Source organism: Eumetopias jubatus, unplaced genomic scaffold (genome assembly GCF_037043125.1).
Source record: "Eumetopias jubatus isolate StellerSeaLion01/CBP00866 unplaced genomic scaffold, mEumJub1_p1.0 scaffold_3, whole genome shotgun sequence".
Classification (NCBI taxonomy): domain Eukaryota; kingdom Metazoa; phylum Chordata; class Mammalia; order Carnivora; family Otariidae; genus Eumetopias; species Eumetopias jubatus.
Window position 1 is genome coordinate 110,423,930 of NW_028274809.1, and position 16,722 is coordinate 110,440,651.

General features: G+C 38.2%; 1 protein-coding gene across 2 annotated transcripts in view; it reads left to right on the forward strand.

The window, feature by feature from the left end:
• Window positions 1-16,722, forward strand: part of UGGT1 (UDP-glucose glycoprotein glucosyltransferase 1) — a 110,954-nt gene that overhangs the window by 65,491 nt on the left and 28,741 nt on the right. For both annotated transcript variants that reach the window (XM_028101260.2, XM_028101261.2), the window contains 7 exons: window positions 1,629-1,835; window positions 2,589-2,720; window positions 3,509-3,639; window positions 5,562-5,657; window positions 10,467-10,569; window positions 12,435-12,514; window positions 13,675-13,864. In XM_028101260.2, the coding sequence (XP_027957061.1) occupies window positions 1,629-1,835; window positions 2,589-2,720; window positions 3,509-3,639; window positions 5,562-5,657; window positions 10,467-10,569; window positions 12,435-12,514; window positions 13,675-13,864 (939 nt within the window). The remainder of the gene's footprint in view (window positions 1-1,628; window positions 1,836-2,588; window positions 2,721-3,508; window positions 3,640-5,561; window positions 5,658-10,466; window positions 10,570-12,434; window positions 12,515-13,674; window positions 13,865-16,722) is intronic.

The following is a 16,722-nucleotide window of genomic DNA, read 5'->3' on the forward strand; positions in this document are numbered from 1 at the left end:
CCTTTTCCTGAGCAGTTTCAGATTGACTCTTCATCCAAATTTCATACCCTTCCCACGTCCCCTTACCACCCTGTGTCCCGAGGAGGCTTATTGAAGTACTAAAATATCAAGGTGATTTCAACTTCACTAACATGCTAAGTGCCTTTATGGTCTAAAGGAGTAGACCAGATGGTGTGGTCAAAACAAAGTTAAATCAGGATGAAGGAAAGTAGATACATAAGATTCTAACTCAAATTTATAAATGCTTGAGTGGTGGTAGAGTGGGAGAACAAGAAGGGAGAATTGAAAAATTTTTTTCTCAATTTATTTTAGAGGGAGGGGCAGGGAGAGGTTGAGAGAATCTTAAGCAGACTCCATGCTGAGAGCGGAGCCCTATGCGTGGCTTGATTTCACAAGCCTGAGATCATGACCTGAGCTGAAACCAAGAGTCGGATGCTTAACCTACTGTACTACCCAAGTGCCCTGAGAATTAAAAAAAAAAATTAATTGAAATAAAATATAGAATCAAAAGAAGTACACAAATCACAGGTTACATAGTGTCACAAAGGGAACATCCAGGTGACCACACCCAGGTCAAGAAATACAGAATTATCAAATTCCAGAAAGCCCTCTCCTGCTTGTGTCTCCATCACCCCCTTCACCTATTTATGTTTGCCTTCTTTACTCAACATTTTTGAGATTTATCCATGATATTACAAGTAGTGGTAGTTAGTTCTTTTTCATTGTGCTGTATTGTATTGTATGGCTATACCACAAAGTTATAAAACTTTGTTTAATCTTTTTGATGGACAGTGGCGTTTTTTTCTAGTTAGGGGCTATTCTGAAGGATGCTGCTATCACTATTCTTGTATGCGTCCTTAGATACACATTAGTATGACTTTTTGTTGCTTATGTTCATGACACAAGGTTTTATGGGTCCCAGATAACTTTTCCAACATGGATTCTTATGTTTTTACTCAGGGAGAGATTAATTTTTTTTTTAAAAGAATTTATGTATGTATGTATGTATGTATTTATGAGAGAGAGTGAGAGAGAGAGAGAGAGCGCACAAGCAGGGGGAGCAGCAGGCAGTGAGAGAAGCAGGCTCCCTGCTGAGCAAGGAGCCCGATGTGGGACTTGATCCCAGGACCCTGGGATCATGACCTGAGCCCAAGGCAGACGCTTAACTGACCGAGCCACCCAGGCGTCCCAGGGAGAGATTAATTTTTTGCAAGGCATCTGGAAAGGCCATGTGAACAAAGAAGTATTTGAATAGAAGCCTGAAGATTGGTTGGGACTGAGGGGAGGAAATATGGGATGGACTTGGGGTTTTGTATGCCAACATGAAGCGTGGAGTGTGTTAGAATAATACAAAATGTGTTGGGAAATACAGGACTCTGATGGTCTGTAATGGAGCTATATATATAGGGATGGTAAGAAATGAAGTTGGAAAAGTAGACTGGGGACCAGTTCATGTAGGGGTTTGAAAGCCTGGCTATAGCATTTTAATTTTATTCTGTATACAGAAGAGGACTGAAGACCTTGAAGAGAGGTTGTATTTGCTACTTAATGGAATATGATGATGTTAATGCCACTTTTTAAGTTCAAAACATCTACCATATAACTCTTATTTCCCATTTTGTAAATAGAAATCCAGTAACAATGTTAGGATAAGCATGATCAATAATCCTAGTGAAGATATAAGTTATAAGAACACTCAGATCTCCAGAGCAATCTGGGCAGCTCTCCAAACACAGACCTCCAACTCTGCTAAGAATTTCATCACAAAAATGGCCAAGGAGGAGACTGCAGAGGCCCTGGCTGCAGGAGCTGACATTGGGGGGTTCTCTGTCGGGGTAAGTCTCTGTGTGTTGCATGGGGTTACTTTCCACAGAAGTTCATTCCCATGGTCTGATGTCTCTTGTTCATGATTGGGATTTGTGATTTTAGTACTGAGTTTCAGAGTCTTTTCTTAGTTTGGAAGAATCTTTCCAAGATATAACAATTCTGCCATATTCCCCTTACCACTTTTAATACCTTTAAATAAAGTTTTAAGATATGACTCATATAAATTCATGTTTTAAGAACAAAGCCATTTGTTTTATATAGTTTTTAAAAGACAGGCAATATTTGATTTGTTATAGAGCAAAAAAACTGTGATTGAAGTTTCTTATGAGTTAGAGCTTTTGTGTTCTTGATGTGTTCTGATATAAGCCCCCACATGTATTCATTATGTAAGTTACTACCTCTTGGACTATTTTGTAGATTTAAAATTCTTATAAAATGATGAGTATACTTGATGTTTCCGTTAGAAAAAAGGCCCTTGAAATTAGCAAGATTTTAAAATGCAGAATAAAGGTATAATGAAGAATAATTTGCCAGTGGCGCAACCACATAAAACAATAGGAGCAGGAAATAAGCATTACTTGATAAGTGGGAGGGTGGGAGGAAATGGGAGGAGTGGAGAATTGAGACATCATAATGTTAATTCTTAAAATTAGTTCTGACTTTCCATTGAAAGAGCATTTTATGATTTATTCATTATGATTATTCATTTTATGGCTTGCTTAATAACAATTACTTTTCCTTAATAACAATTACTTTCCTAGGGCATGGATTTCAGTCTTTTTAAAGAGGTCTTTGAGTCTTCCAAAATGGATTTCATTTTGTCTCATGCCATGTACTGCAGGGATGTTCTGAAGCTGAAGAAGGGACAGAGGGCAGTGATCAGCAATGGAAGGGTGAGGATTTTGTCCTGAGACAAACTTGACCTCAAATTAGATCAGTGAACAGGCTTGGCAGTGTTGTCCAAAGCTAGTAAACTCTTCAAACAGAGCCACTCTTTCCAAAGGGGATTGGGGCATATGCAGGGCTGATGATAATTTCTGCACCCTTATTTCAAAGGAGGTTTGCTTTTCACAGCATCCTTGTGTAAAACCTTCCTGCTGTATAATTATGTCCTGCCACATGTACGGTGGCAGTGAGAGTGTGGTGTCTCTCAGAGAATAAGTTGATAAGTCTTTGATACACGAAGTACTCATCCCCTGTGGGGACTGTGTTCATAGTTGTGTAGTCTCTGTCACCTTCATTGGCGCAGGGTTAGACTATTTCATACATATCTACAGCCAGGGACATGAGACTGGGGGGGATATACCAAACTTTAATCTCTTAGCACTGAGGGTGAAATCTCTGCTGTCATTCACTACACTGCATCTCTGGTTTGGCTCTGTTTTTTTATATTCAGCGAGAATTAATGAAACTATGTCACTATTTTGTTTTACTTCAGAGTTGCTTACTATAAAAATATTGTGAAGTATACAAGTCTACCCTCTGTAGTTGAGAAATTGATAAGTAAATAAATAACTGGATGAGTTGATTTGGGTTCTCTTTTTACCTTTTTCATTGATTTTATTCGATGTATACAAGTCTTGGGTCTTTAAAGTGATTAGGTTTGTAAGATAGCCTGAGGACAGCAGAGGGCTTCTTTCCAGCTGTGAGTCTAGCACCGACCACCTGTTCTTCTTCACAGATCATTGGGCCACTGGAGGACAGTGAACTCTTTAATCAGGACGATTTCCACCTCCTAGAAAATATCATCTTAAAAACTTCAGGACAGAAAATCAAATCCCATATTCAACAGCTTCGGGTAGAAGAAGATGTGTAAGTTCTCCCAAGGAAAAAATTAATTAGTGCATGTCATAGGTACTGTGTTAGTTGAACTTTCCTCATGCTACCTATTTCGTGGTGTTTTATTTCCAGTTTGAACACATAATAATGCTTTTCAATTCAGGTCTTTATTTTTGCTTCTGTTGAAACAAGTTAATTTATTTAAAGAACTGAATTAGGTCTTTCCATTTCATTTTTTTGGTTGTGGAAAATTCAAACATATGCAAGAATAGAGGGGTTAGTTTTTGTTTTTGTTATCTTGGGATACTTTTGTAAAGAGATATTTTCCCTTATCTGTTTTATTTTGTTCATGAAAGGAAAGTCAGGTTAAATGCTTTTCTTTTATTTACTAGTATAGAATAATGAGTTGTTTCTCTTGCAACCTCCAAAGGTGATGATTTGGTTATTGTTGGTTTTTAATTTTTATTTTAATTCTTTCAGTGTTATTATTAGCTAATGTATTTTTTTTTCAAGATATTATTCATTTATTTGACAGAGAGAGAGAGCGTGCGCACAAGCAGGGGGAGCAGCAGAGGGAGAGGGAGAAGCAGGCTCTCCACTGAGCAGGGAGCCTGATGTGGGGCTCAGTCCCAGGACCCTGGGATCACGACCTGAGCTGAAGGCAGACGCTTAACTGATTGAGCCACCCAGGCGCCCCTAACTAATGTATTTTAATGAGTTATTTCCCAGTGGAAGAAAATGAATTATTTAACTGGTCCATGTACCTGCTATATAACTAGAGCCTATAAGTCATATACACATGGTTTTATATCAAATGAATATAGTTGAAAGGTGTATTTTTATATTTAATTTTTTGAGGAACCATCGTATGTTTTTCCACAGAGATCATACCATTTTATTTTCCATCGGTAATGCATAAGGGTTCCAATTTCTCCACATCTTTTTCAGTACTTGTTATTTTCTGGTGGTGGTTTGTTTTTTGTTTTTGTTTTTTTTTTTTTTTGGTAATAACCCACCCTAATGGGTATGAAGTTGTATTTCTTTGTTGTTTGATTTGCACTTCCCTAATGATTAGTGATATTGACAGCTCTTTACATGCTAATTAGTCATCTGTATATCTTTGGGAAAATATCTTTCCAGTGCTTTGCACATTTTTTTTTTTTTTTAAGTAATCACTTCATCCAGAGTGGGGCTGGAACTCACAACCCCGAGATCAAGAGTTGCACGCTGCACCAACTGAGCCAGCCAGGTGCCCCTACTTTGCACATTTTTAATTGTTTTTTTATTATTGAGCTATAGGAGTTCCATGTAAATATGTAAATATTCTGGGTATCAATCTCTTATAGATAGATGATATGCAAATATTTTCTTCCATTCCATGGGTTGCATTTTCATTCTTTTGATAGTGTTCTTTGGTGAATAAGTGGGAAGATATAAAATTTAAAAGTTCTTACGGTTTTTCTCTTCATCTCATATACCCTCATGCTGCAGAGTTTAAGATGCATGTCTTAGTGATATATTGACCTTTATAGCTGCCAGAGTAGTTCCTTTGCCAAGTCTTGTGTGATAGAGGAAGGAATCTTTTTTCATCTCAACCAATAATGAGGCTACAGATAAAGAGGTTTCCTCCTACCTCAGTGGCTTTTTAGTGATGCCCTTTGTTCTGGCCTATGAAACACTTCCCTGATGCAGGTCAGGAGGTGTTCCCAAGACTTGAAGCCATCATATCATGGCATAGGCTTGGTGTGATGTGCCCTTGGACCACCCCCCCTCTTTGTGGAGTCTTTGTGGACTATATAATTGCCAGTTTTTCTCTTGCCATTTGGTATAAAGTTCATATGTTCTTCAAACCATCTTGTTGGCATTCAGTACTTAGGCTGATTATATTATGTTCAGCAATAATTGGAAAAACCTTCAGTTAAAGATGCTAAATTTTCACCAACCATGTCTTTCAGGGCAAGTGACTTGGTAATGAAGGTGGATGCTCTCCTGTCAGCTCAACCAAAAGGAGATGCAAGAATCGAGTACCAGTTTTTTGAAGACAGACATAGGTACAGAATTAATATTGAATTTATGCATATTCTTGAATAAAATCCTAAGGTTGTCTTTACCTCATATGAAGTGTGTACATAAGTTCTTATTGGAATGGAAAATTTGTCCAGTGTGCAGTTTTCATATATACTCATTTTCATATGCCGAATTCATATACAGAGCTCAGTTGCATAAAAGTTGACATTTATTTCTAAATAAATCTGACACAGTTCTGACTGTACCCTTTTAGAAAACAGAAAGAATTTAATGAAACAGTTTTAGTTTTCTCATACTCAAAAATAAACAGATTGTTAGAGCACTTGTATTGTTCATCTTTTATTGAAAACGGTTTTGTTTTCAATAAAATAAAAATAAGTTTAGCATTATGAAAAAGTCCTTGCCTTTTGGTTTTGAGTTTTTTATTTCAGAAGTTTCAAAGCTAAAGAATAGTTGAAAGATTATTACAGTGAACATCCAGATATCTTTAACCTGGCTTCACCAGTTGTTAACATTATGCCACGTTTATCTGTCATCTATGTGTGGGTTTGTGTATATGTATGTATGTATAGTACATATAATGTATATTTATGTTTGTGTACAAACTTATATGTACTTAAATTTTTTCTGAACTATTTGAAGGTCCATTGCAGACATCATTACACATCATGCCTGAATTCCTCAGCATGTATCTCCTGAGCACTAGGAGTGTCTCCACTGTTGGTATACCTCAGAGATTTAACCTTGATACAGTGACATTTAGTAGTACACAGTCCATATTCACATTTCTCCAAGGCCCCAGTAATGACCTTTGAAAACTGTTGTGTTCTTTGATTTAGTCCAGATCACATGTTGCAGTTCTTTGTTGTGTGTCTTTTTTAGTCTCCTTAAATCCAGAACAGTTCCCTGTGTTTTTTGTTCTTTGGGGTTTTTTTTTGGTCTTTTATGACTGACTTTTTAAAGAGTCCAGACCAGTTATCTTGTAGAATGTCCATAGTCTGGGTCGTTTCCTCATGATTAGACTTAAGATTAAGTTGTTTTTAGGAAGAACCCCTACAGTTGATGTATGTAGTCAGGCAAGGTTATGTATCTTGATTGTGCCTTAGAGGCTTTAGATATTGAAGCCTGCATCCTGCTCCATTATGATTTTGATTTAATTAGTCTGGGGTAGATTGGACTTTGGTTTCATTGATCCATGCTTTCTTACAGCCAGTTCTTGTGGGGATCAAATTTGACCAGACTGTTTGAGGATCCAAGCTAGAATGGAGACTCTCTCCCTTCTCACTGGCTGTGTGTCCTAACTTCTTACATCGCCAGTGAGTGAAGACTTCTGTGGCTCCTTGCTAATCCTAGTTGGATTTTGCCCATTAGCACCCATTTTCTCATCACTGTATACTTTCAGGAAGTAACCCAACTAGTTATTACCACAGGAAACATATTTCCCAATTGGCTTGCTATCCTGTTTGCCTTTCAGGGCCAAGATAGTGAGTCCTGAGCCAGAATCTCTTCCCTTTTTAGAACATCATTTTCTCCATGAGTCTTATATAATTAAAATGCTCTAATTACAAATTCTGTTGTGAGACAAATTATAATTAGAGAAATTCTTCTTATTGGGGTTGTGTTAGTTAAATGAGCATTGTACTTAAATCAGACGTTTCTTATTTATGTGAGAAATAAAAAGGTCTGAATTATTGGTTATGTATATCCTTGCCCTAAAAGTGTGGCTCACAGAACAGCAGTGGGGCATCATCTGGGAGCTTGTTGGAAATGCAGAATATCTGGCCCCAGACCAGACCTTCTGAGTCAGTATTTACGTTGTAACAGGATCCCCCCAGGTCACGCTTGTGTACCTTAAGATTGGGGAAGCACTGTATTCTTTGATGTTTGCTCTACTCACCTCATGAAAATGTGTATGACCCCCAAGTCTTGTTCCTGTGTCTGTCACTTTTGGCCTTACTCTGGTCTTTTCTCTAATACAGCAAGTATGTTTCCACATGATATTGTTAGTTTATACTGTTCTCCATTTCCATACCACTGTTCCTCTAATCTTGGCTTTTGTATTACTCTTTTTTGTTATAGAGATATAGAGTGGTTAAAAGGTCAACCAGGATCAGTTTCTGGTTATGCCTGTTGCAGATCACTTAGAACAGTGGGTCAGAACATTAACATGTCACACAGAACTCTGCCCAGACCTGCCAGGTTCACAGGTTTTGGCCTGGGCCTGCCTGACTCAGATGCTATACTCTATAGGACTCTTTTTGGGACTTCTCTTCTTCTTCCCTTTGTGAGAATTTATATAATGCTGTTCTCTAGTGAGCTTTTTCCTTCTGGAATTCTAGACAAGCACAGAAGTCCAGGTTATCTGAGGGCAGTGGCTCTCATACTTTGGCTTTTACCTAGAAAATTTGTTAAAGTGCAGATTGCCTGACCCACCCCCTGAGTTTCTGATTCAGGAAGTCTGGGTTGTGGCTGACAGTTTGTTTCTAACAAATTTCCATATGAAGCTGATTCTGCTGGTTTGGAGCCACACTTTGAAAACAGCTGTATTAGAGTAAAAAAAAAAAATGTTATTTTGGAATAATTATTGACAGCTGGAATTGTTAATTTTATCAAAAATTGAAAACCTCTGCTTTAATAACAGGCACAAAGCTATTTTGATGGTTATTTCCAAAGGAGTTAAGATTTGAAATAACCTTCATCCCCATTTAAACTATAGTTACCCAGTTTTGGTAGTTATATTTTATTTTGCACTTTTGTTTTCCTCTCACTGGATAAATGTTCTTGCACAGAACAGTAGTGGTTAGCACCAGAACTATATTAAAACATTGTTCAGAGCAAACAAAGATAGGCATTGATTTGACCAATTAAGATTTTCGAAAATTGGATGTATTTTATTTATTTTTTTTATTTTATTTTTTTAAATTTTATTTTATTATGTTATGGTAATCACCATACATTACATCATTAGTTTTCGATGTAGTGTTCCATGATTCATTGTTTGCATATAACACCCAGTGCTCCATTCAATACATGCCCTCTTTAATACCCATCACCAGGCTAACCCAGCCCCCCACCCACCCTCCCCTCTAAAACCCTCAGTTTGTTTCTCAGAGTCCATAGTCTCTCATGGTTCATCTCCCCCTCTGATGTCCTGCCCTTCATTTTTCCCTTCCTACTATCTTTTTTTTTTTTTTGAACATTTAATGTATTATTTGTTTCAGAGATACAGGTCTGTGATTCAACAGTCTTATATAATTCACAGCGCTCACCATAGCACATACCCTCCTCCATGTCTATCACCTAGCCACCCCATGCCTCCCACCCCACACCACTCCAGCAACCCTTAGTTTGTTTCCTGAGATTAAGAATTCCTCATATCAGTGAGATCATATGATACATGTCTTTCTCTGATTGACTTATTTAGCTTAGCATAATACCCTCTAGTTCCATCCACGTCATTGCAAATGACAAGATTTCAGGTTTTTCTGATGGCTGCATAATATTCCATTATATATATATACACACCACATCTTTATCCATTCATCTGTTGATGGACATCTTGGCTCTTTCCATAGTTTGGCTATTGTGGACATTGCTGCTATAAACATTGGGGTGCATGTACCCCTTCAGATCACTACATTTGTATCTTTAGGGTAAATACCCAGTAGGGCAATTGCTGGGTCATAGGGTAGCTCTATTTTCAACTTTTTGAGGAACGTCCATACTGTTTTCCAGAGTGGCTGCACCAGGTTGCATTCGAAAATTGGATGTATTTTAAAATCCTTCCAAGTTTATCCCTTTTCAAAATATATCAGAGGCTCCTGCTCCTCTTAAGTCATCTAAATCAATATGACTTTGGAGGGAGGCTGTGCAGCTGGAAACTGCGGGTGGGGAAATGTACATTCTCCTCAGAAACCCAAGAGGGACAACCTGAAACCTAAACAGCTGCTATTTTTAACTTACTAAGAAGACAGAATATGTATAACTTAATGTCCTTGAAAATTGATTCAGTTCTTTTGGAAATGTAATTGACAGTACATGTTATCGACAAAAATATTTGTATCCTGTGACTCTGTAATCTCATGTTTAGGACTTTGTCGACTCTAAAAGAAATTTCCAAGTATGAAAAAAACTGTATGTATGAAGTTACTTACAGGCTGCAAGCCATCTAAATGCCCAACAATAAGGAGTAGCTTAAGTAAACATGGCAGATTCACTTGGTAAATAGAAGATTATTTTTTATTCAGGATATTTGATTGTAACAATATGTAAAAATCATTATGATAAAGTGGTGGGGGAAGGAAGGAATTATAAAATTGCTAATATTCTTTAGGTATAGCTGCTCTTTATAGAGGCATTTGAGAAGGTCTACAGAGAAAAATGCCACAGCATGGTTGGGTTGGGATGGTGAGATTTTATGATTATTTCCTTTTTCTCTCACAAGTTTTCTGTAATGTTCTTTGTATTATTTTTAAAAATCCATTTATTTCTTCTCTTCTCCTACCCTTCTTGCCAGGAAATAAAAGTTGGCATAGTATTTGTAATTGTCAAAAACAAACATCAGCTTTTAAGCAGCAGGTTTTGGTTAAATACAATTTTAAACTGGTTTTCATCTTTTGTTCATTTTGAGTGAACTTGAGTCATGAGCAGATTTTGCAGACTTTGAGGTAGACATAATTAACATGATTAACCAGCATGTAGCCTTGTTCTAGATCTGAAGTGTTTTTGGAAATGCTGAGAGAGCTGATAGGTTATGTTGGTCTTAATAAAAAAGGTTAACTTTGTTCTCTGTTTTCCACCAGATTAATGTTTTGTCTTTTTGATCTCTGTAGTGCAATTAAAATGAGGCCGAAGGAAGGGGAGACATACTTTGATGTTGTGGCTGTCATTGACCCTGTCACCAGAGAAGCACAGAGACTTGCCCCATTGCTCTTGGTAGGCATAGCCTAAGAGGCAGTTCGCATCTCTTTATCTGAAGTCACAGGCCCTGTGACTCCCTGAGAGTGTCATTGTTCCCCTAGTTATCTTCAAAGGGCTTTGGAAAATGCTACAGGGCATCTTGGCAGAGCAAATGTCTTCATAAAGATTGGTAATGGCTCTGGAAACAGCCTCATAACCTTAGAAAGTTGGTAGAAGTTTGGTTGATTTCCTCATGTAATTTTTAAAAAATGTCCTATTTAGAGCAAGGTATCTTTTAATTAAATTGATTTATGCCATATTTTGATTTATAATGAATGAGAGTTAAAAAGGTAAAATTTTGCTTTTTTATTTTCCTTTTCTAAAACTAGCATTTTTTCAAATTGTGGCATGTCTTGTAGATTTGTATAATATATTACAATTTTAAGAAAATTTAAGAGCTTTGCCAAAAAGACAGTTGCCTCGACATTTTTTTTTTTTGAGTTGTATTTCTTTTTTAAGGTGAAGTTTTATTGGTGTATAATCAGCTAACATTTTTATGGATGTGTGTAAATACGCATACTCTCTAGCCAAGAATAAGTTTGTGGTGTGATGAGACCTTGGCACCACTGCCCATTCAACTGCCCCTGAGCCTCTCTCCCTGCTGTGTGTGTGCGTGTGTGTGTGTGTGTGTGTGTGTGTGTGTGTGTGTGTGTGTAAGGAGGGGCTGGGCTACAGTGTTGATGCTGAGCAGGACTGGGGGGTAGAGAACAGGGTTTTCCCATGTCCTGGAATGAATATGAACATGTCCCTAGGCCTCAGTTGGGACTCAGGTCTAGGGACAGCTCTGTGGTCAGGAAGCCAGCCTGAGGATCCAGGAAAGGTGGAGGAAAGCCCTGAGTATCTTTGTTTCATCTGAGGGTGGGTTGGGGTGAGTCACTGGGGGAAGCAGAGCTCAACTGAAGGTAGAAAGGTGACAAAAGAGTCCTACAGTCTAGCACTTATTCTTTGCACCCCTGGGAAAGGGGCTGGGTGGCCTGAGGGCGACTCTTCTATTTGGGGGGAGGGGGCCCAAGGCCACTGACACTGAGAGCTGGGGCTCAAGGACAGGGGGTTCGGGGTTGGGCTCTCCTCTTTGTGATCACTCTACTTCAAGCCTTTATGAGTTGCCTTCTCATCAGATTTGTAGCCTTGGAGCCTACCCTGTATCTTGTACCTTCCCTCAACCAGATGTGGATGGGACCCTGGAGTGGGACTGTACATCACAAGGACTGGAGGCTTAGAGGCAGAACACGATTATCTCACAGAGAGACAAGTGTGTCCTCTTGCCCTTTCCTCAGCTGTGGCCAGGGGTGTGTGGGCCTTGCCTGCTTCAGGGTCAGGCTGTAGTGGAGGTGGGTAGATAGATGAGGTCCTGGCCCAGGAGTGGAGGACAGTGGTGGTTAGGTCTCCTCATGGTCCTGCTTGAGGTGGATTAGCTGAAAGGTGATGAAGTTTAAGCCCTTTTCTGTTCCTGTTCTAAATAAACACTTTTGGACAACAACAACTGCACTGATGAACCTTTAAAATTTTCCTTGTGTAGACAGCTCTCCATTATCCATCAGTTGCTTCACCACACAAGGGGGAGCAGTGATTTGCAGTAGCCCACTTGCCATGTTTTTGCCAAGTGATATGTGTGTGTGATTTAGGTTGTATGCCAGAGTTGGGATTTCCAGAAATTTCTCCAGTGCAGATTTTATGGCTTTTATTATCTTTTTGTCTTTCTTGAGATATTAAGAGATGTTCTCTCAACTCCGTGTCAGAGTGATAAGTTTCTGAAGAGAAAATGTAAATATTTTGTCTCAAGTAGCAGTCACTTTCTCCGTAGGAAAATTTTATGTTTTGTCTCTGGTTTGCTCTTTTAGGTTTTAACCCAGCTGATCAACATGAATCTAAGAGTGTTTATGAACTGCCAATCTAAGCTTTCTGACATGCCTTTAAAAAGGTAAGACAAGCTGTTGAAGAAATCAATCGAAAACGTGGTACTAAATCTGAAAGCTGGTATTGAATGTTAAGGAACAATTGGGTTTATAGGTGGACTTCATGTTTGAAAAGATCATTTACTGAATGTTCAGTTTTGCTAAATTTCTGCTCTAATCAGAAGTTCTAAGAATTTAGGGTGGGTCTGGAAGCATTTAGGTGGCATTAACTCAAGTTACTTGGGCCAGCCGGCCTGCCTGCCTGCTTGCTTGCCTGCCTGCCTTCCTGCCTCCCTCCCTCCCTCCCTCCCCCCTCCCCCCCTCCCCCTCTCCCCCTCTCTCCCTCTCTCGCCCTTCCCTCCCTTGGAATTATGTAGTTCTTTAATTTTAGAGCATTTGGATCAATATAACTGTTAAATTTACCTAGTTATTTAAAAAAATATGCTGTGGTACAGAAAGAAACTTGTCTATCCCGTTTTATCTTAAAAGTGGAGCAGTTATTTCAAGTTGGAGTATATTTGTCAGAAGAAGCTTGCTGAGGCTCATTTGCATGTATCTTGAGAAGGAGGGCAGGCTTAGCTGTATATTTTCTGAACCTTGGAATGGTCATTTATGAAGAAAGTTAAATAAAAAGCAGTAGTAATAGGGTAGCATCTGCTGGGTCTACAGGAAATTTCTTATGTAAAAATGTGCCGTGTTTTTTTAAGTTAGATTCTAAGTGAATTCAAATACTGTTTGAAATGGTTCTCAGCTTCTACATTGTCCTTGAATAGGAGAAATGTTTAAACTACTGTGTATGGTGTTTTCAGGGCTCACCTGAGAACCCAGCCACCATTTAGGACTTTGTGTTTAAGAGAAAAATAACTTTTCCTCATTGAAGGGAGGCATGTGCTCAGGAAACCTTGTGACTCCAACAACAGCCACCCTTAGCAGTACCAGAAAGAATGACCTCTCCTCTCAGTTCTGTCCCTCCCGCTCTTCTCTTGCATCTGCAAAAACCATAGGAGGCATAAATTAGGTCAAGAGATGGCTTTGGAAACATTTTTACCAGTCTGGGAGGTTACCCTTCCAAATCTAGTTTGTTTTATTTTAAGCCAATTAGTTACCTGTGTGGATATCTGTGAACTTAAGGACTGTGGGTGTATTAAAAGTACTCACTTTTTATTTTATTTTTTTTAAATTTCAGTTTTTACCGTTATGTCTTAGAGCCAGAGATTTCTTTCACTCCAGATAATAGCTTTGCTAAGGGTCCAATAGCAAAATTTTTGGATATGCCACAGTCTCCTCTGTTCACCCTGAATTTGAACACACCTGAGAGTTGGATGGTGGAGTCTGTCAGAACGCCATATGATCTTGATAATATTTATTTAGAAGAGGTAAGAATATCATTGCTTCTACATATGTAATCTTGTGTAAAACCTGTTTAAGATGAAGTAGTGGTAGTTTCTGAATGAACAGACTGGATCACAGTCCAGGCAGGCCTCTGAAATGTCCATGTTCATGTATAATTGTATTTTTAAAAAATAACAGCTTCATTGGGATCTATTTCACATACCATAAAATTTACCCTTTTAAAGTATACAGTTCAGTAGTTTTAGTATATTCACAGAATTGTGCAGCCATCACCACTAGGTAGAAACTCCATACACATTAGCAGTCACTCCCCATGACCCCCTGGCAACCACTGATCTACATTCTGTCTGTGTGGATCTGCCTGTTCTGACGTTTGATCTAAAGAGAATCATACATTTTTGTGATTGGCTTCTTTCACTTAAATTATTATTTTTAAGGTTCATCCATGTTGTAGCATATATTAGTATTTAATTATTTTTTGTTGTGAGAAAATATTGTATGGATATGCCACATTCTGTTTATCCTTTCATTGATAGACATTTGGGTTGTTTCTACGTTTTTGGCTATTATAAATGATGCTGCTATGAACATTCATGTCCAAGTTTTTATAGATGTGTGCTTTTATTTCTCTTGGAATTGGTGGATCATACAGGAATTCTGCGTTTAATCCTGAGGGATTGCCAAACTATTTTCCGGGGTGACTGCACCATTTTTCATTCCTGCCCATGATGTTGAGCATTTTTTCATGTGTTTATTGGCTATTTGTATATCATCTTTGGGGAGAAATGTCTGTTCAAATCCTTTGCCTATTTAAAAAAAAAATTGCCAGGTTTTTTTTATTGTGGAATTGTAAGAGTTCTTTGTATATTCTAGATACAAGTCTGTTTTCAAATATATGATTGGTAAATAATATCTTTCATTCTGTTAGCTGTCTTTCACTTTCTGGTTAATGTCCTTTAAAGCACAAATGTTCCTAATCTTGATGAAATCTGTTATTTTCTTTTGTTGCTTGTGCTTTTGGTAGTATACTGAGAAATCAGTGTTAATCCCAGGTCACGAAGATTTATTCCTGTGTTTTCTTATAAGACTTTCAAATTTTTAAACTCTTACATTTAGGTCTTTTATTCATTTTGAGTTAATTTTTATATATGGTGTGAGGTAGGGTTACAGATTTGTTCTTTGCGTGTGAATAGCCATTTGTAACAGCACCATTTGTTGAAAAGACTGTTCTTTCCCCACTATATGGTCTTGGTGCCTTTGTCAAAGATCTATTAGCCCGGAATGAATTTAATTCTAGACTCTCAGATCTCTTCCCTTGATCTGTGTGTCTATCCTTCAGCCACACTTGTCTTACTTAGCTTTGTTGTCAGTTTTGAAATTGGTAAGTTAGTTTTCCAATTTTATTCTTACTTTTCAAGGTAGTTTTGGCTATTTTGGGTTCTTTGCATTTTGGAATCAGCTTGTTAATATCTGTAGAAAAGGCTGCTGGGATTTTGATAGAGATTACATTAAATCCCTAAGTCAATTTGAAGAGTATTGCCGTCTTAACATTAATAAGTGTTCTGACCCATGAATATGGGATGTCTTTCCATTTATTTGGGTCTTTAATTTCTTTCAACAATGTTTTATAGGTCTTAGTATATAGGCCTGTGAAAGATCATGTCATCTGCAAATAGAGGTAGTTTTATTTCTTTCTTTCCAAACTGGGTGTCTTTTATTTAATTTTCTTGCCTAATTGGGAAATTTTTAAATTACCAGTTCAGTCTCTTGTTATGGATTTATTTGGATTTTCTCTCTCGTCTTAAGTCATTTTCTGGAGTTTGTGTCTCAGGAATTTATCCATTTTATCCAGGTTATAATTTGTAGGCCTATAGTTAGTCATAGCATTTTCTTACAGTCTTTTAAATTTAGTTTTGGAGGGGTGCCTGGGTGGCTCAGTCGTTAAGCGTCTGTCTTCGGCTCAGGTCATGATCCCAGGGTCATGGGATCGAGCCCTGCACTGGGCTCCCTGCTTGGCTGGGAAGCCTGCTTCTCCCTCTCCCACTCCCCTGCTTGTGTTCCCTCTCTCACTGTGTCTCTCTCTGTCAAATAAATAAATAAAAATCTTAAAAAAATAAAAAAAAATAAATTTAGTTTTGGAGTGATGTCTCCTTTTCCCTTGCTGATGTCAGTGAGTTGGCTCATCTTTTTTTTTATGGTCAATCTAACTAAAAGTTTGTCAGTTGGTTGATATTTTCGAAGAACCAACTTCCGGCTCCATCAGTTTTTCTGTTTTCCTGTTCTTTATTTCATTTATGTTCATATAGCTGTTTTGAGTATCTAAGGTAAGTGGTCCTTCCCCCAGTCCATTTTCAAAGATTGAGAGCTCACAAGCGTAGTTTTGCTGCTGTATCTTCACAGCCCTCACTCTGTACCTAGTTCAGAGTGTATTAACAAAAGAATTAAAACACATGGTCTTTCCTTATAAGGAGCTTATAGAGCCTCCTTCCTTTTTAAGACCACTGTCTCTGTGTCTGTCCTAAATATCTCTTCTTACAATTGAAGCCTGTTTCCTGGTTCTTCTTGGGAATTGGGAGACCAGGAACTTGAAGATAGTTATTAAGGGACTTCTCAGCCTTCTTTTCATAAGGGTAAAGAAGAATTCCATGATTCTTTACATCCCAAGAATGCTAAGTTAGGGGAGAGTGTGTGTACACACTTGCCTTATTCCCCACCTCAAACCTGTCCACCAAGTTTGTTAACAAACAGGAAATGATGTCTTTGCCCTTGAAGAACCAACTTTTGCTTCGGAGATAGTAAGATGGCCACAGAAAGCACTAAAGAGCAGCGTAAGGAGGCACAGAACAGATGCAGAGCAGCTCTCTTCCATGTCCTTAGAGTT